Source organism: Helicoverpa zea, chromosome 9 (assembly GCF_022581195.2).
Source record: "Helicoverpa zea isolate HzStark_Cry1AcR chromosome 9, ilHelZeax1.1, whole genome shotgun sequence".
NCBI classification, from domain to species: domain Eukaryota; kingdom Metazoa; phylum Arthropoda; class Insecta; order Lepidoptera; family Noctuidae; genus Helicoverpa; species Helicoverpa zea.
The window spans coordinates 8,066,936-8,088,207 of record NC_061460.1 but is presented as its reverse complement, the minus strand read 5'-3'; the positions used below and the strand labels follow the sequence as shown (position 1 = coordinate 8,088,207).

General features: G+C 35.8%; 2 protein-coding genes across 8 annotated transcripts; one reads left to right on the top strand and one right to left on the bottom strand.

Annotated features, from left to right (window-relative positions):
* Positions 1-1,722: 1,722 nt before the first annotated feature.
* Positions 1,723-15,944, top strand: LOC124632954 (keratin, type I cytoskeletal 9). Of its 7 annotated transcripts, none has more exons than XM_047167990.1 (6): positions 1,723-1,908; positions 11,361-11,428; positions 13,459-13,593; positions 13,683-14,291; positions 14,418-14,529; positions 15,326-15,944. In XM_047167990.1, the coding sequence occupies exons 2-6, from the start codon at positions 11,368-11,370 to the stop codon at positions 15,384-15,386; spliced, it is 978 nt and encodes a 325-aa protein (XP_047023946.1). In that variant the 5' UTR covers positions 1,723-1,908; positions 11,361-11,367; the 3' UTR covers positions 15,387-15,944. The 7 variants fall into 7 exon arrangements, with proteins under 7 accessions (XP_047023946.1, XP_047023944.1, XP_047023947.1 ...); XM_047167991.1 differs by lacking the exon at positions 1,723-1,908 and adding an exon at positions 6,496-6,596; XM_047167989.1 differs by lacking the exon at positions 1,723-1,908 and adding an exon at positions 6,592-6,830.
* LOC124632953 (lysophospholipid acyltransferase 7-like) lies at positions 15,739-20,468 on the bottom strand. The gene is made up of 7 exons (XM_047167985.1): positions 20,090-20,468; positions 19,678-19,982; positions 18,787-18,938; positions 18,235-18,446; positions 17,788-17,961; positions 17,456-17,594; positions 15,739-17,367 (listed from the first exon to the last, which is right to left on the bottom strand). The coding sequence occupies exons 1-7, from the start codon at positions 20,323-20,325 to the stop codon at positions 17,116-17,118; spliced, it is 1,470 nt and encodes a 489-aa protein (XP_047023941.1). The 5' UTR covers positions 20,326-20,468; the 3' UTR covers positions 15,739-17,115.
* Between the last annotated feature and the right edge of the window lie 804 nt (positions 20,469-21,272).

The window sequence follows — 21,272 nt, the reverse complement described above, 5'->3', positions numbered from 1 at the left end:
CTCTTTTTGATTATAAGACCTACCCACGTACGAGTAGTTTTTTTCCGTTAGGCACAGATTAAGTATAATATTTATTTAGGTACTTATTAATAAATTAAATCACAGCTCACCCCCTCTACTCTTTATAATAACTTAGCAACGTATTTTGATACCGACCATTTAATTTTATCATAAAATAAAGTAGGTAGCAACCAAAGCGGTCTCGCCGTAACTTTCTGTTAAAATATACCAGCAACAAAAATATTGTATATCTTGTAAGTTTTCTATTACACTGGAATATCTTCAGCAAGCAGTTATCATAGTTGGGCGGAAGACGTGTGCGGAATATTGCCTTAGTTTCAGGATTATGTTTGCTCGACTGTGGCTTATGAAAACGCCATATTAATATGGTAAAACAAATTTGTGCCGTTTAATTGGTTTTGAGGGTTTATTAATTTAAGGCAACGTTGTTTTGATGCAGTGAATTAAATTTCTATTTTGATCGGTCTTATTCATTCTGTGCAGTTGTGTAGAAATATTTATGTACCTATCTATAAGACCCCTAATTTTTTTTGTATTAATTAAAAGTGATGTTTTTCATATTTCTCGTAGATACTGAGTTTTAGCTGCGCTTATCTCTCTTCACATTATTAAACATTTATAATCATCATAGTAGGTTAGTACAAATTAGGCAGTTAGAAATGAAAGATAAAAAACTATTTCAATACTTATTTGGCTTCAGAAAGAAATCCCAACCAGCTCATTAGTTAAGTGTGTCTCAATACAAACCAGCCAATAGCATTCAGACAAGATCCCGTAAAGTTAGCCGTTATGCTCTTTTTCCTTTTTCTTGTTAGTAGACAACTTTGTCCAGCAAGAGTCGACGAACATAAGTAAGTAAATCTTCTTGAAACTTACATACAAGTAGGTACAATCTCCTTACAAAGATGAACTTTGGTTAAGCATACAACTTACCCTTGCAAACTTCATCAGTCCAGCTGAACATGTCCCCCTTTGCTTACCTACATCAGCTGCAAGCTGTTTGCCAATCTTTGATAGTTACGGACACAACCTAGTCCTTAGGGAATACCTATATTTATTGAGAATGTATCACTTTCTCAAATACTGGAAAGCGGGTGAATGTTAACTAATATAGGCCTGCAAGATTCAAATTTGTCAAATAATTAGGTTCATATGGACATTAATCTACAGGGCTCTAGAGTTACCTATACAAAGTTAATAAACCTTGCAAATTAAAAATTCCCAGCACATCTCATCTCATTTTCCCGCCAACATCTTGAAATATTTACATTCCTAGTTACGTTCGAAAACTAGGAGATATTTAAATAAACAACGCCCTTTATGAAGTGTGATACATAGGCAAATGAAATATTAATTACTTCACTATTATTCATAACCTAAATATTTCAATTAAATGTTGAACATTCAAAAGACCCCACGTAATCAGAAATTTTTCATTTACACGTTGGTTTACTGTTCATATCATAGACGGTTTCAGAACGTTGCCATAGCAAATGTCACTGTCATAGTGTCTTGTCATACATGTCATTTCATTTCTCTTATGCGTTCCATTTCCAACTTGCCATTTGAAACATAATTTTATTTTTCCATCTCTGTTTATTACGGCAGAACTTCTTATTCGCTGTTTCTTATTCATTATTAATTATGCGTAAAATACCAAAAATAATAATGACGTTACCGTGATGGATGAAATCAAAGTTGTTTCATTTTTAATAGCGAATTCGATTTCACGATTATAAACGTCAAGTAATAATATTGACCTTGTTCGCGGAACACAGTGGACTGGTTTGTGTTGTGTTGTAAAAACAGATTCGGAGTTAGTTATTATTAGTCTGTAAAACATACAACCGCGGAAGACTTGATTGTTTGTCGGGTTTTCAGCAAAAGGTAAGTTTTATTGCATTTAATTTAGCAAAATTATTAAGTCTTTTTTAATAAATAAGTAATTCCGCGGTTCACGGATGTAAAAATGAAGCTTTATTTCGCGGAATAGATGACGTAAATGAACCAGTGCCTACACGGAATCTGTTTAGTTATTTATCACAATTAGGAATGTATGACCTTAAAACATTGAAAGCCTTAAAGCCAGGTGTCCGTGAACAGGTAAATGACTCAATTTATTGTTAAAAACTATTTATTGGTCATGCTCATTACAAAGACATGTTTAGGGTAACTTGATAACAACTTGTATTAAACAGTTATAGACATCAAAATATTAACAGTGTATAGGTGGTACACAAAGCAGTACAATAGTTCTAGGTGCCAAATTAAATCACAAAAAACATAATGTCAATATGCGGTCAACTAAAATAACAAGCAGGAAAATCTTAGCAAAAACTTTGATGATAAAAAACAAAGTGTTGATGCTTTTTATCTTAAGAGATTTAGGTACCCATTAACGTGAGCCAAAGCATTCTTTGTAATCTGAATAAATGAGTACATAACATAATGTAAACAAGTTTTACTACATATTTTATTTTAAGTCTCATCTCTCAAGCTTCTTTGCTATTGTATAGATTTGTATATTTTTTGCCATTTAAGACTAACAAGGAAATCCGTGCACAATCTTGTAGTACATTTTCAATTGATTCATCCTGTCATTACATATATCTATACAAGACGAGTATCTTGTATACATAAGGTACGTAGGTATAGTACTGTAGGTTAGGTTCACATGTTCTAACACTAGCATTTGTTGTGATTATGATTGCCATGTGTTATGTACGTAATGCAACACATGTTCTTCTTGTCTCCTGTTTTTTATATTACTTTGAAATTATTATTTTTTGTTTGATTATATAAATAACGCACATAGAAGGCATGCATTTAAAAATTTTGGTGTAACAGTTGTCTCTATCTTGTTGGAAAATAAAACTTACACTCACGTCATAACTCAATTGGAATTCTCTAGCATTACGAATATGTTGTTCTACTGATTATCCCCATAACAGACCAATATGGTGTTTCCCACTTAACATTATAGTAATTGTATTATTGCTTAGAGTTTAACTAATTAATTTAGTTTCTGTTTCCTCATTTGACTCCACTTTGTAATATTTTAATTTAACTCATAAATTAATTAATGTGAAAACAAATGATTCATGACTTTATTTATCCTGTTCTAAGGAAATAGCTGTGACATTGCTTACTGTTACAGCCTTTTTATCGTCCCACTGCTGGGCACAGGCCTCCTCTCACATGGAGAAGGATTGAGCATTAATCACCACGCTTGCTCAATGCGGGTTGGTGATTTCAGACTTTATAGTCCAGGTTTCCTCAAGATGATTTCCTTCACCTTTTTATCAGCCATTGGTGTCTAAGTATACTTAGAAAGTACATACAAACTTAGAAAAGTTGCATTGGTACTTGCCTGACCCTGGAATCGAACCCACACCCTCATACTCGAAAGGTTGGTTCTTTACCCACTAGGCCACCACGACTTATTAACGTAACTTGTAATTAATTAGTAAATATGTTTTTGTAAATTATACTTTCCTGTCGACCATCCATGGGAGAGGTAAACTGTCAAGTAGGTATGTATGTATGATTATTCAATTATAAAATGTCCCAAAACTTTATCTGCCAGATGGCATGAAATTGTAAAATCCAGGTCAAGTAATTATACTAAGTAATGTGGGTGTAAGTGCCTAATTTTTGTCACTAAATAGATACCACTGTAATAAATGAAACATTCAACGCCATAGGCACGACGAGGTTTTTGATGGTCTCGTGGGTAATCCAAAACCAAAACCATCCATTTAAATCAACAGATTCAAATCGCTAAGTTGCGCTTACCGCAGTCGGTTTATGGATGGGTGAACATTTTCTTAATGTAGGTAGCGAGATCCTTCGATACTCTGAGAGGACATAGACCTGTTTGTCGCCTGATCTCTTCCTGGTCATGACAGTGCACTTGTCCGTAAGTCTGCATATTATGCCCTGCGTTCCTCTACATTCTAGGTTAGCGAGTATTCAGGTTTCAGGAAAAAAGTAGGAAACATACGTACCTACCTATCCATTTATGTAGTTCGAAATGGCCACTGGTTAAACATTAACCTTAATTAAGTAAATTGTACCTATAAATAAATTCGTTAAAAGCTGGCATTAATAAAAAAGTAGGTAAGTACGTGTACTTTTGTAAAAACTGCGATTGAATTGCATATTTGACTAAATAGAAATTTCTATTAACTGAATTAAATTTCATTCCGCAGTAGAATTCAATCAGTTAAAAGAAATCAATATTCTTAATAGATGGAAGACACGAAATATTGCGTATTTCTCCGAGTGCGGCTTGGCCAGACAGGAGGATAATGCTTTGAATAAACAGGTACTTAAATTCTCAGCTGGACATCCCGCTTAAGGTTACTAGGCTACCTATCTTAAAACTTAAACTATTTCTATTGAGGCTGCAACGTTTAAACCAAAGGGTGTGCAATAATCCGAAAATATGTATCACATTATGATATATTGCGGGCCATAAAAACGTCTAGTTTGTGTGAGGGAACACTTCCTCTGTAGTCTACTAGTCCGGGGGCTGCACACGCTCGCCGGTATAATTATGGCGTTATGCCAACGTCAGCTTGCTAATATCAGCGCAGAGTCGAATGGATATAAGTCACGTTTTACCAAAATGTTCAGAATCCAGCGCAATATTCTACAATAGCTGGAAACGATAGCTGTGGGACAATTGCGGAAGTTTATACTTTATAGCGACAACGTTACTGTGTAGCGATCGCTTAGCTAATATCATTTTTACTTGGAATCGGTACTTAGGTAGTGCTTAAGTTTGCGCGTAGCAGTAGGAAATCCTCTAAGTGTCACGCGTTATGTTTGTTAAACTAACTGCGTGCTATATTATTGCGGGTCAATCGATTATTGTGTTGCTTTAAGATAGGAATGAACTATTTTACACGCTATTTATCGGCAAGTAGGTGAACACATATGTATGTATGTAGATATGTATTAAGATTGACCGTTAAGCCAACAACAATACAGAAAAAGGAGCCCCCTGTCACACGCACTTTGGAGCTTAGTCGCAATAGCTTTATCGCAGTTATCTTGTTCTTACATAACAGATCAAGTCCATATTTAGTAGTTGTCCTTTACGTTAAGGACTAAAGCCAGAGGTCAATCAGACAGATAACAAAAATTCGCTCTTGTTCAAGAAGTAAACTAAATAAAAATGTACTGGGATGTCCTCGTTTCCCTGAATGTCAACGGCCGTATGTTTTTACCCAGAATATTCTCTTAGTGACCTTCTCACGAACTCTTATCAAGATTATTTTTGTCATTAATAGATCCAAAATAAGCAATAAATATTTATTTTAAAACTTCGGTAAAATTGGTACCTTCATCTTCACTATAACCTCCTGATCAAGGCTAATGCAGGAAAAGGCGATTCATTTTACGATAAGCTTGTACCAATTTTGGATGCTTTATACATATGAAGAGACCTAATGGGCAATTATTTCAAGCGTAGTGGGCGACTAGCGATGGCAAAATAAACGTCACATAATATGTTTAGTACAACATGTTAACTGATTCGAAAATATTGTAGCAGACAGAAACTAATGTGCCCTAAGTGGAACAATGGCGCTTTATCACAGTTAGAATGACCCGTCTCAAGGACATTTGCATCATCAGACTTCTACATACAACCGGTTTTTTCTCACGCTTACGGAAAAACACGATAGCCATTGAGGAGCAAAATATATTCATATTCAATACTAATTAAAACAGATGCGAAATAATTACTTTAATTAAACATTGTGCCGCTCATCTCTGTATGAGAAGAGGCCTGTGCCTACCGCGGAAAAATAAAAAAGCCTGATAATGTTGAAAGTCTCAGGTACCTAGGTAACTATTTTTTTTTTTATTAGGCTAGTGTCTGAGATTGACGAAGATCCAATGTTACGAATGTTATTTGGGCAGCCTTGCAATAAGGGAAAAGATATAATCTGTTCTATCGATCATCATAGAGTAAAAACCCGGTGGAAGTCTTTAACCGGAAGGCATGTACCTATTTCGAAAGTTGGTGTAGGATGCAGATTTGTGTACATAAAATGTACCTATTATGTAAAAGCTAATGGTGCCGACACCCATAAACGCTCTATTTTTATGGGTGATAAGTGAATTATGCTTGTCCCTCAATATCCTCGATCTACATTTGGCTGCATTCCAACCTCTATATCATCTCACAACTTCATTCGAATGTTTTCTACTAATTCGCACTTTTCTAAATACGATTGTCTGGGTGCTGTGGCATTTGATTAATGGGCGGTTAGCCAAGTCGATAATTTGAGAAAAGCGTTTCCTAGTGCTTTTTCTAAAGCTTAAAATAATCCCCAACTTTAATATCAATATTTACAAAAGTTGTAAAAACCATCTGATGATATTGTACGTTTTAGCAATAAATACGTATGATCTCATTTACAAATTACCCCGTCTTATCTTATTTTCTTAGCGTAATGAAAAGTAAACAGCTTTGTTTCTCAGTAGCGGTTTGACTTTTGTTATCACTGGACCGTTTTGTGCGCAATATTTTTACAACTTCGATCTGACTACGTGTGAGTGCAGTGAGTTTCAGATCTTCTATTGTAACCATTTAATCTCGACGGCCACAGTGCTGAAAGCTTTAAATTCGGACTGCGAGTTGAAATCGATGTGTCGGATATAAGCTTAAGTTGGCGGGAACGAGAATCTGCTCGAACTGCACGTGATACCACCTCAGGAGCATTTTTATCTGACGTCGCTGTCGCCGTAAGCATGAAGTGTGAGCACACCGGAGATTTCCGCCGATATAAATCCCGGTACGCGACACCCTTACTTTACACCCGTCGCATCTTCAGTGCAATCCGTGAATTTGTGGAGTGGAAGCTGCCGGTGGCGCATCGAGTCTAGAATTTGAACGCAAATCTTGCTACCGACTACGTCGAACTCTGGACGGGAACCGTCACGTACTCCTGTCTACGTATTCACGGGTTTGACACCGCCAGTGACGTCACGTTTTCCTTGTTTCTGTCTTGGTAGACTCTGATTCGGTTATTTCCTTATTCTTCCAATTTACCGTATCCTATTTGACTTTCATATTTTATGAATTTGATTAGGTACTTATGTGACAAAAATAAACTAGGTACTGGTTCCCAACTTTCGGGTCGTTTTTTTATGATGAACTTGAAGGATTAGAAAGTTGTTAAATAGACAATAGTTAGTAAGAGGGACGCTAGTGGACGGCTGAAACGCGGAGGTGACAGGCGGGCCGTTAACATGGCCGTTACAGGCTCAAGTGATATATGAGCTGCGAAGTGGCTTGGTGCCGCTGTCACTTCGCGTTCCGCCGTCGCTTCGCACTGGCAAAAAGATAAAAAGGATTCCGAAATACGATTCACAAGTGGGCTGCCGGAAATGGGCAGAAAGTTACCGAGCACGGCTTTATGTCGGGCAATATATCTCTCGTATCGCTATCCAATTTCTGCTCTATGGCATGTAATATCCCGCTAGGGATCCTTTAATTTGAAACTCCTTTTAATCAACACCATTCATTCTAACCCCGGTTTAGGGGGTCTTTAAACGCCGTAAGGTTTTTCCTCTTGGTGTACTTATTACTATGTATTATGTTGTTTAGGAAAACCTTGTCGAGATATTGATATTCATAGACGTGGAGCAGTCGTATTTATCTGTATACATTTTTGGGATATATCAAACTTAATAATTTTGTATTAAAAAAATTAGCTTTCCTATCAAACCGTTCAGAAAGCTGACTCAAATTGATTTTTCCGATAGTTTATTCAAGCTGTACTTTCATGGATAAACTGAAGTTTAAGTTGCGTGACTGGCCCGGCCGCCGACCTCTAACCTTGATTGACCTACGACATTGAGGCGCACCCTATAGATCCATCCCTATCAATTCACCCAAGGATTTATTTCTACCGCAAGCTCTTTTAGTGAGGGAAATATTCCCGATGTTTTAATGGCCCTGTTATAGTTGAAGGACTATAGGAAAACAGTCGACTTTCCTTTTAAAGTGCCATTAAGTTGAGGGAAAAGTAAACGGAGAGCCATTTCCTTGTTCAGGTATCCTGTGAAGCCTTTTCACATTGCCAATAACAATAATGGTGTCAATATATCACCGAGATGTTTTGATAAATATTTTGCAAATTCTAATTTGTAGTCCAAAAAGTTTTTTTTTTATATGAGGATTTAGGTACCTGTCAATAATAAATTATTCCAAGTGAAGATGATTAAGAAAGAACAGTCTGTGATTTCCTGCTTTGTTTGATCTGTTAAAATAAAGCTGTACCCACTGTTATTGGCATAATTACATAGTGTAGTAATATAGTTTGGGTCTTTGCACGTTTAAGATGAATACAAAAGTCTGCTAGATAGTAACTCCTAGATACACCGTAATACAAAACATTCTGGCGAAACACTCGTTTCTCACCGCTTCTTTAAGACGCCACCGTGATTTTGATAGCCGTTTGCCATGCCAAATTATAGGACTACCAGCTTACCAATGGATCTGAAATTTTGATATAGGTAAATTGATATCTTTATCTAGATTCTGCCAGAACGAAAACACGATACTAATAATTTTACTCGATCATAATTAATTCCGAAAACACGTCTAAAAAAGTACTATTTTTGAAATTACAAGGAAGTTACACTATCTTTATATTTCAAAATTACTCTAATATATTCTTAACATCAATATTAAGGTTTTGTCAAAGGCATTTTTCCATAACTATTACCAAACATTTTTAATTAAAGTTTTAAGATATTGCATTTTTTGAGCGGCCGCGATCATGGTAGACGCTACACAATTCTGAACCTTATGTCAGTGCTCTAGCGATTGATACACAATGCGTACGGAGACTAGCCAGTCCGGCGATAGCCCTCGTCGAGGTCGGACCTGTGCATGTTGTCGCTCCGGCCGTAGGTATAATAATTTGTGACGATAACTCAGATTTGCGAGCGGCCCTATGTGTGCGTCGGCTTGTAAATATACAACTTTCGTTCGTGTGACAGTGACGTCGTCCGAGCATGACGTGTTCTTATCGCTTTTTGTTATGGGTACAGTCGTTTACAAAAATGTCTAGTTCTTCACGGAGAAAATGTTTAAGGAGTCAGGTAGCGTTTCAAAAAATGAAACAACATTCAAAGCTTTTTATTATTACATCTTACAGTTTTTCATTATTTTCTCATAAGTTTTTCAAATTGACATTGACAGTATCTAAGAAATAAATGACGTGAAATATCTAAGATGAATTAAATACTCCTTACATATTTTCTAGCTCGGGGTATTTTTCAAGTAGCGATTCAGAATCATTATAAATAAATAAACATTTTTATTGGGTATTAAACAAATCAAAAACTAACTTAATAATTTCAATAGATATTTACACAGATAAATAAACATTAAATTACGTAATAACTGTTTTTCCTTAAACAGCCGTAACCCCTAAATAACTGTATTTGTACCCGACTGTACCTCTTGTCACGCACACAAAGTCACTGTATATGTACAAGGGTTACCCACACAAAGGCCGCGCGCAAGACTGAGTTCAACTTACTATACTACGTAAGAGAACAAAAAATCTATGGAGACCGCGTTATACTATAAATTCTTTTTTTTTTACATTATATTATTATTTACATTTCAGTTTTAATAAATATGTTTGAAAATGAATTACTTAGCGTCATTACTTCTTTGATACCTTACACTTCACTACATACATTTTTTTAATGTTCAATACACAAGATCTGCGACGTTTTTATTCCTAAACCACTTAATTTTTACTAGCTGTTTAACGCGATTTTAGCCGCATTCCCGGGGAACTTCTTCCTGTGCCCGGATAAAATATGGCCTACATTCACTAGGGATAGTGTAAATCTCTAATTGTGAAAGCAAATCAAATCAGTTAAGCAGTTTCAGAGCTTATACAATCCACAGAAACAAACAATCAAATCTTCCCTCTTTATAACATTAGTATAAATTATTTAACACTGGTCAAACCCTTTCATTTGATACCCGTATTGAGAGAGCTATAAAAAAACAATGCAATTCAGCATTTTCTGGCGGTGGCTATCTTGGACTTTAAATAATATTATACATAATTCTACTAATCAAGCCCTTTCATTTGATACCCATACTGAAGGAATTGTAAAAAAAAATATGTTATTCGCCATTTTGTGGCGGCGGCCATCTTGGGCCGATATTCACCAAATAAAGCTAGGAACACTCCCGATTAATTTTCATTTCAAACAAAAAAACCTAAATACATATCGATTCTTCCGTTCTGGATATACAAACACACATACACGACACACCACACATACATACACACAACCATACGCGTCCAAATTATCATATTACTCTTCATAAAAAATTTTAATTACAAATAATTTTTGTAAGTACAACAAAAAAAAAACCGATCAAAAAATAAAAAAAGTTAGGTAAGTTGCGGCTCCTTATGTTCCCTGTTCGGTTCTCCTGACCCCGCGCTGACCTCGGCGTGTGCGATTGGCGCGAAATTCAAATTTTACACATTGAGTGAAGAGTATGGGCCAGGCCACAACAGTGCGTTGCGGCGTCGCATCGCAAAAACAACATTGCACAGCTATGCGATTAATATGATATGCGTCGTTGATTTTTGCGATGCGACGCCGCAACGCACTGTTGTGGCCTGGCCCTATAGCTTGCGCGACGCGCGATAGACGCGGAAGTGTAGTGGGCGGAGCTATCTAAAATCAAAAAATCCGCGGTGCGGTCTTAAATTATATCATCCAGCTAAATGCGCTCCAAAATGTTTGTACACGTGCAAAAGCAATTCAAACTCAATTTGCGCAACGTACGCCATTGGTGAACTATGTAGTCCTGAAAGGAATTAAATATTCTAAGTCGATCTACAAAGTACACAAGCGCCGCGCTGCCGCTAACTGGATCCGCCGCTCCTCCTGTTTTCAATAAAGAGAAACAACTTGTGTCATATCCGCAAAACGTTTACTTACATAGTGGAGCGCAGTAGTTGGTAACGAGGTTATACGAAACAGTTTCGGGTGAAATTGCTCGGGGAATGTAGCTAGGTGTCATAAAGTTTCAGCAAAGCTGTCGGACAGACGTGTGCAGCGTTGAAATACACGTGTCGAAGCTATTTCATCTTGCTTACACTTCAACTTTGTCATAGAGTCCCGCCACACTGGTACTAAGTGCTCAACTAATGAAGTGTTACGCTCCCCAAGTTCCAATATGCTTTGGAAAGTGGTGGCGCCACCTTCTACTTATTAGTTTTCCTTACATGTATATGTGATATGTGGATGTATGAACCTATGTTTTCTTTCAGGTGCATCATGGATTGGAAGACGGTGTTCTGCGTCTTCACCTTAGTCTACTGTGCTAATGGCTTCTCAAGTAAGAGCTTATTTATCTATTAAGTTTTTTATGTTCATTTATATCTAAAGACACATTCATTTCTTAAAACCCAATTAAACTTAACAACAATTTGATACACGTCTACACTAGATCGTATAGCCTTTATATTAATATTTCCTGTCATTATAGCTCATGCGTAGAGTACATTCGACCTTCGACCTTCACGCCTCGCCTATGTAGGCGAGATACCACTCGGTGTCACATATTATATCTTATTTTTAAACGATCCTCGTCTCTCTAAAACTGAGAGCACGTACGCACAACTCTCAAATTGCTAAGCTATGGCTCGATTCCATTACCTAATGTTGGCGTAAACCGCGCATCAGGCTCCCGCAGCTACAAAACAATGAGTTATGATCTTACTCTGATGCCCTTTTTATTTGTTGCATATAAAGTACTCGAATATTTTATTTCGGGGAAAAATACATTTACTCCTTAACACAGTACATTTTTCGTAACATTCTTACGCTTTTATGTTTAGGGTTAAAGTAACCATTACGTAAATAAACAAGCTATAAAACATACCCTGAAATAAAAACAAGGTTTTGCAACATTTCTTACAGTTATAAAATCATCTGAAAGTCACTTAACTTACATTTCAGTTTCCAATGTTTAATAGTATAGATAAATTCTTTATTTTCAGCAAAAATACACATTTTTGCCAAGAATCCTGACGGTGCTAAATTGCTTAACTCGTAAAAGTATTGTAATAACAATATTGTAGTGAAATATTAAGACGTAAAGTGCAGAGCAGTCGGTTTACAACCAACGTTAAACTTCATCATTATTTCCAAGCCAGACCCGGCTTTATTATCTACACGCGGGTTTCGTTTCACAAAGAATATGATATGGATCTAGAAAGACTAGAACTTCCGCTTTTGCAATCCGCTTTAAGACAACTGCAGTTGTCCCGTTTTCAAGTGATTAAAGTTGAGTCTGGGAATTCAGAGAAGTTGCAAGTCAGGATCGAAAAGTTTGAAAGTAGTTTCTAATAACATGTAAGTCATTTGTAGAAACTCGGAACTTTTCCAGATGTTTCCAACATGAAAATGATTTTACAATTCGATCACACAAGAATGGACCTATACAACGTGTTGCGATTTTTTTTTTCGTTATATCGAACAAACTACCTGTAATACAAAACGTATTACGATAAAGCACATAAAACCTACGTAGTGGAAAACAATTCGATGCCAAAGTTTTTTGGTTCGGTAGGCTTTTATTACGTGTGATATTGACTCTCGAAGACGACGGCGAGTCCAATCTAAGTATATAATCTTGTATATGCAAATGATCCCTATTCCCTTACAACCGAATTCTTTACCCGGTCACGCCTTTGGGTTATAAAAGGGCGAAATTCTCGTAGACACAGCGGAATAAAATATATTCATACGGTATTATATGGAGGTTTTTTACACGTTTTACCTGTCCAAATCTCTTTATTGTTCCATTAGATAGCATGAAACGATTGCAATCTTGCGTGCTCTTTACGTTATACGTATTTTTAATATCAGAGTAAGTAAGCATTTTTTCAAAAATCGATTTCAGAAGAAATCTTTCTTTTGCCCCATGAAATAGTTTACCCTCAACAAATTAAACTGTATGGTACAGGACAAATAGGAAGTATAAATGATGCATGAATTAGTAATCAACCGCGACGAACCGACATTCTAAATACATACGTAACATTAAGGCTTCGTCACTTGTAACGAAGTATGCCTTATGCTTCATTTCCTGAAATTGGACTAAACAGGACCGTTGACCGAAGGCAATGAATCATATAACTAGGTACATTATTATACTTAGCAAGAAGTTGAAACATTTTACCACAAGGCTCTGTTGGTTTGCTTTGCCCTTATGTTAAAACTTTTTATCGATTCGTATAATTTGTTACGCATACCATTCGATAGATTTTATTGGTAATTACCTAAGTACATGTACATTAAAACTTCCACATAGCCTAATGTAACATTGGGCGTACTTAAACATAAAATGTGTTAACCTTCTAGAATACGGGCGCACCTGCAAAGACATAGGATGCCTGAACAGCGAAGTATGCGTGTTGGCCGAAGACCAGTGCTCTTACGGTCAAACTAGCAACTGTGGCACATACCCAACCTGCAAGAAGAAGTCTCAAGTTGAAGGTTAGTACAATGACGTAATCTATGAACAAAAAACATAAATAATATTTATTTGTAATTTTATTTATTTTTATAAAATTATTATTTTTCAGGAAGCCACTCGGAGCCGGCCAAGCCTGCTGTTCCTAAACCACAAACTCCTTTAAGAGACTTTGACGGAGTGCCCAACTACAAGCCCCCAGCACCCCCCAGTGATACGTCCAGCGGTGGCAATTCACCTTACGGAGGCAGTTCGCCTTACGGCGGAAACTCGCACACAGGAGGCAACTCGCCTTACGGAGGAAGCTCACCCTACGGCGGTAGCTCGCCTTATGGTGGTAGCTCGCCTTATGGCGGGAGCTCACCCTATGGTGGTAATTCACCATACGGAGGCAGTTCCCCCTACGGCGGAGGAAGCAACACCGGAGGAGGGTCGCCTTACGGTGGCAGCTCACCATATGGTGGAAGCTCGCCTTACGGTGGAAACTCCCCCTACGGCGGATCCTCAAATACTGGTGGCCACAACCCATATGGAGGTAATTCTCCTTACGGAGGCTCGCACTCGACTAGCACCGGGGGATTCGGAAGCGGCGGCAGCGGCAGCCCTATCGACAGTATTTTGAACACGCTTAATAAATACGCGAATGGCGGTGGCGGCAGCAGCTCGGGCAGCGCAGGCAGCTCTGGCGCAGGCCTCTCCAACATATTCGGAAACCTGCTTGGTAATTTATCCAAGAGCGGTGGAGGCTTAAACAACTTGTTCAACACTAGGCCTATTATGGAAAATCCGAATTACTCCTCGTACAGTGCCAATTCGAGGAGCTCTAACCCCCAATCTTACCCATCAGGATCCCAACCGACGTATCAGCAACCAAATCAGAACAGGAATTACGGACAGTCTTATGCCCAGCATAACGGAGCGACCACACGCAAGCCCGTCCACTATGGATGGAACGTTAGGTAAATTACTTTCCAAGTAATTGTAGAGAGCTAGAGTGGCGCCTATGGTTATTTTTTTTCTTTCAAGCGTTGCTTCGTGGTTCTTTGCACTTTAGTGTCGATTCTTTTTATTTAAGCTTTGCTGTAACTAACTAACTCACTTTGCTAGGTTTTCCACGCTGCACATGCACTCGATATTTTAATTTTCTCTTAATTTACTGCAGCCTATAACATTTTTTCTTGCGGAAAAGTCGATTAATTAAAAATCAATCAAATAATTATTCAATTAATTCTTATCCAGAAATAATGCTTATTTTAAACAAATCTAGGTAATATGTAAATTAAATTTAATTAATCTCACAAAAAGTATACGTAATGAAGGTGGAGGCTTAATCTCTTATGATTGACAGGCCAGCAAGAGAGTCTTCGAGATAACCTGTAAACTAAACTATGCATGAAATAATTCGGTGATGTATTCTAACTGTCATTTTGAGGCTATAATATTGTTATTGACTTGAGAATGTATGCACTTTTTTATTTTGCCGTTTGATCTGTTTTTTTAATGGCTGTTTTATGAATAAAATACTCATATGTATAGTTAATTCCGGCTAATTTTGTAGAGAAAGATTAGTCATATCAATTTCGTTGTAATTCGCCAGTTTGTAATTTTACACATGTATTGTAATTTGGCGCTATTTCCTGTAATTTATTAGTGGGAAATTGCTTGACAGACCTTTCTTTACTAAAACGAGCCTTATAAGTGATCACAAACAAACAGTGCCATTGCTAATATAGTCATATTTAATTTTCATTTCAGCGTCACAGTGGTCTTGACGTACCTGATTCAACAATATATCCAGAGTGTAATTCGTAATTAACATATTTTTTTTAATATTTTTATTTTTAAGTAAAACCGAGGTGCGTTATTGTTATTAACATTTTATTGTTGTTAAGCTTTAAAGTGAACATTACAGTGCCTTTTGTTCCTTGCTGTCCTTTTGACTGCCACAACCATAAATTAGCACGTCATTAAAAAATTCTTGAGTGCTATAGTTATATACTTCCATATGTATCTATATAATAAAATAAATACGTATTGGTGCTTATGTGAATAAATCGAAAATTAATAAAATAATCACGTTCTGTGGTGGTCATAAGGTTAAATGTGATTGTGATACCTTTTATGTAAACGCCGTAATACATAAGTGAAAAGAATAAATAAAAGTAATATTTACGAAAAATCACTATTTATTCAGTCATTCGGTGTCTTCAATTGCACAACAGTAATAATTGCATACATTTATAATTCTTATTATAATTAAAATATTAGAAATTGTTATAAAACGCAACTATGTATTTTTCCATGGTGATGTATTTATGTAATGGATACAAAAATATTAATATATGTATGTTGATTAAAATGCTGTTGAAGTAGATACCATTTTACTCTTTTCTCATCCTCATTATTAGGGATGCTAAGTAGAAACGTCATTTATAGCCTACTGGAGTTTTGGAAGATACTGTTAGTCATTTTATAAATAGAAAACCATTTATTTGGTACTACATTTACAACCCTGGACTGGACTTTGTCTAATTGCTTGACGCAATATAGGTAAATGCGCAAATGGAAGCGTGAGTAGCGCTATACATACACTACTCGAATATAACACTGACGGATAACTTTCAGAAACAAGTTATGACCGAGATGATCAAAATCTTGTTGGAAAATAAAAGCTCGCCAACAAGCAGGCGGTTCAGCGCGGTGAGTATGGCCAAACGTCTTTTGTCAGTAATGGACGACTTTCGGCTGTGACGATGAAGAGAATTGCACACAATAGTTAAAACATGAAAAATTTCAGAAGGAACGGAAAACAGTTCCTACGTCAGTATATTCAAATAAATTATATACCTATCACCACAAGCATTCATAGTAGGTATACAGGTTCGTCAAATAATGGAATGAATAAATACATCATTAAAACAATATCGCGTGACGAATGTCTTGATTCTACATTAGTCATTTACGTGTTTTTATTATGAATCAAACACGATTACGAATATTTCTTGATAACATACAAGACCTTATTACTGGGAATGACCAAGTTTTATTGCAGTTGCAATGTCTATACTTTCAATTATACAATGAAAACAATCACCAATGTATTGCTAATATTACCTAACAATTTTGATATAAATAAAAACTTCATAAATAAACTAACACCAAGCACTTTTAATAACGAATAAATTCTGCTAACATATAGCCCCACTTTGCTAAATAAAAGTAACGTTCAATATTTTACAATATTGAAACCCCCAAATAGAAAAATATAAATCTAGTTATTTTAACGACCGTGAAACATCGATAACAAATATTTCGGCTAAATACGTACAGTTCTACGTAATAATTAAGTGCACTGCATTTAAAAAATCAGTTATACATTATAGATTACTCTGTTAATCTCAAAATGCAAATCGGGATTTGTTCCTAAAGATATACATCTCTTGTACATTTCTTTCTTTGTCTACAATAAATAAAAAAAAGGTTTTCTAAAATAATATAACACTTAAATCCGAATTGAGCTAAACATGATCTGAGATTACTAGTAATTAATTGCTTACAATTTTTTCTTTGATTTCGTCTCCATCTTTTTTTAGTTTACTGGGTCTCTTACTTCTGTGAAGCTGATTTAAAACTATGCCCAGTATGAGGAAAGCTAGCCATACGCCGTACCAATAGTGGTAGACTGACGAATAGTAGATCCAAATGCGATCGAATGTAAGTAGAAGGAATGCTGCAGCTTGATAAGATTCAGAATGAGATCGCAGGAACCACATCACGAAGCCAATGATCTTCTTTTTCTGGAAATAAAACAAATATTTCATGTGATTGTTGTAAGTAAACAATAATACTTTTTTAAGAATTCCTGATTATCAAAAAGTCCTTTACCTGTCCTGTGGCATCCTTGTAATAGAGTTTGTAGTAAATATCTTCGGCCATCAAATAGAACGGACAGAAGTATATACAGAAGAAGTAACCAGCGTGGAAACCGTGCCAGATCACAGACACAAATAGTGCTGCATGAATCCTGGAATAAAAAGGAATGGTATTTATTAGAGCTTAGAGCATAATCTCTATTATACTCCAATGAGTTAGGCAAATCACTTCCCAACTACCTATACAATTATGTGTAGAATGTCTCTAAATCTAATTACGAAAAGCCATACAAAGCTTTGAAAGGCACATTTTCACAATTACAAAACAGTGCAAAAGAAACTTACTTCAAAGGTTTTATGGGGAATCTTTTGTAGACAACCATAGCAACCCAGTACTGCACAGCTTTGTTCCAGACCTTCATAGAGTCACGTAAAGTGACGACAGTCTCGCAGCCCCATACCTCCATGGACTCCACTGTGTTAAAATCATATTGAGTAGTCTTTGCTTCTTCTTCTGACCTGATGATAAGATACGTAAATAAAAAATATTTAGTAGATAGATAGGTACCATAAAATTTGGGAAGTAAAGGTAAGATATATAGTCTGTTTTACGATAATTTTTTGTTTGTTTTGTACCCTACAAGAGTCGAATTCAAAAAATCTTTCACTTTTGGGAAGCTAGACTATCCCCAAGTAAGTTTCATCAGCTCCAGCAACGCGGGTAAAATCGCGTGAAAACACCAAGTACTAATAACTTCAAAGAAAAAAAAGGTAATTGAAACTCATCCTTACATTTGTTTTAACTTCAAATAACCCACAGTGGGTCCATGTCCTGTCCTGTTTCTACCCTGTACTGGGTATGCGCCCAGACCTGCTGAAGTGCACACACTCTCAGCTAGAGTCATTCCAGAGTATATGCGCTGACGGAACGCCGCGAATAACGCCCAGGGGTACAGCATACGGTATACGAAATTCCTGTTGTTGTGGTCCTCGGACAATACATACTGGAAAATAATAGTGTACAAAAATAAATATCAAACAAAGTAAATACTCATACACAAATACAAGAAGGGAACATAAAGAAGATCTCTCTTGCTTTATAAAATCATGGGATATCAGACTGATAGACCACTAAAGTGCGTTCGAAGATTTATATTAATAAATGTGTGATCACATTTTAGTGGATTAATTGTAAATCCATGCAGTTATACACATAGATTGCGTGATGTAACATTTTATTAATATATAGTTGATCTACCAAAGCATGAAAGTACAAAATCAGTAGAAATGAATTTCGATGCACTTTATAAAATCATAGTGTCATTGTTAAAGTAACATGCTTACCTCTAAGGGCCAAATGTTAGAAAAAGCCAAATACAGTGAAATATACAGTGGAACCATTCTCAATGTGTTGATGGTGAAACCAAAACAGTCAACATACTTGCTGTAAGGTAGATGGAAGTAGTCATCAAATGTCCGGTATCTGTAGTATGGACCTGGAATTTATGAGATGGTTGTTATTTATAGTTTGTAGTATTAACTCTATATTTTTAACTGACTTGTTTGAGTATGATATCAAGATTTCACACAATGAGTTAGTCATAGTTTCAGATTTTAATGTTTTCAGGTTTCACTAATAAAATAAAATGAACTTTTTGTGCAACCACAGCATCAACATGCTATCATTTATAAATGTTAGTTTCAAATTGTTTGCAAAATTCTAATCCCTTTATACATAGTTATAGAACCATAACAGATTCAAAATAATTTTAAAATATGTGTATAATTGCTAACGTAGGTAAATTACCTACTGAACATTTTACAAAGTTAAGCATGAAGCAATCTGGGGCAAAGGTCACCAACACTGGGGCAGTACTATCACAGAAAATGACATAGATTGTAAGGCTGCTCACTGATTGGTTTACATAAATACAATAGTAAGATATACATACAATAGTTATTCTTATTATCTGACCTACACATACTTCTGAGTGATCCAATTAGTATGAGGTACAGTGAAATATTTTTTTATACAATCTTGGATTTTCTTTAGACTTCTTAAATACATAAAAAATATTATGGGTTTGATACAATGTTGAGCTGATTATTTGGACAAAAGAATCGGAGTTGCATTTTTGTTGATACTTGTTTTTCTTAATTATAGTGCTGTAGTTAAAAATATTGTTGCCAAAGTTAATCAAAGATAGAAGAGGTATTATAATAGAATAATATTACCTGTCAGCAGTCCAATGTAGTTGAATGAATAATGAAATAAGTCTTCAGTGCTAGGATTTATAATTTCAAGAAAGTCATCATCTTTTGTTTTTACTTCTTTCTGTTCTTTACTGTCATCCTTCTTAGCTTTACCCACAGCCAGCCAGGAGCCATTCATTTCAAATGCCACCCCCACCACTCTTAGAACTATGATCATTTCAATAAGATTGGTTTGTCCTGATGAAAGTGGAAGACCAAACTTATCAGCCAGACGGAAAAAGAACAGATATCCAAACATTAGGAAGAAAGCCACTATGTGACAGTACCTGAAAAGTTTAAGTGAATATTATACGTGATTCAAAATGTTGTATATACGAAATGAATAGATCCAATAATGAATAGATCTAACAATCTGCAATTTAGAAAGACATACCTGACGGTGGCCACTTTTATAGCGACTATTCCCAAAACTGCAGACAATATGGGATGGATAGCGCTGTAGCCGGAAACTATTAATATGAGCACAAGACCCACTATGGTGCCAACCCATTTCTTTGCCTGAACTGTCTTCAGGGCCCGGTATCGAGGCCCTATCCCTACACTAAATAGGAGCAGTGATAAATATATAATATCGTTCCTATTTTTGGTAAGAAATGACAACATATTCATGATGTTGATAAATCAAGTAGTTTATAGCCTTATAAGATTTGCACAAAGGCGGTAAAATAATAAAGATTATTATTAAAACGAACAAAATAACAACGATAATGACCACAGTACACAACTGAACAACAATTTTGACTTTGACAATCAGTGTCACTGAACTGTCATAATGTATTTTTTATGGCAATCACTATGGCAATGATGGCAATGATGTTAACCCATTGTTAACCAAATAGCCTTCATATCTTAAAATATGCTAGAAAACTAACTATAAACTAACATGAAACAAGACATAAATAACAATAATACGTAACGCATTTACTAAATTTTGAAACTTTTAAAGAAAACTGTGACAACTGACGTTAACAGTCACACATCGTCGTCACGTCACGTCACTTCGATCGACGAAAACCAGGGGGAGGACACTCCGTACATTTTGACAGCTAAGTAAACGAAGAGTCGCCACCTTTTATTTGGCCCGGAAACTATTTACTATCTAAAAGATACCTTAAATTACCAACAGATGGCACTACACTATAATCGATTTTGTTTGTTAATATAAAATTATTTATGCAATATTAATTAGAGAAAAGTATGAGGAAAATATTAGACACTTTAAAAAAAGATATAATAGGCGAATAAATTAAATACGGTTTAAAAAAGCACAAATATCAAATTTCATCTAAAAAGACCTGGTGTCAGTATTCCAAGTAACGTAACAAAACCGATCATAATAATATCAATATGGCGGTTTTTTGCATTCCGCATACACGCGTAAATAAAAAGTAATATATAATAATTATTTGTTTTCCTTCGACCTTTTACTATATTAACGATGACATTTTCTATTAGGGTAAGTAGCACCATGTAACTATAACGATAACCAATGTTATAGTTATATGGTGCTACTTACCCTAATAGAAAATGTTATGAATATGATGCATAATTATAAT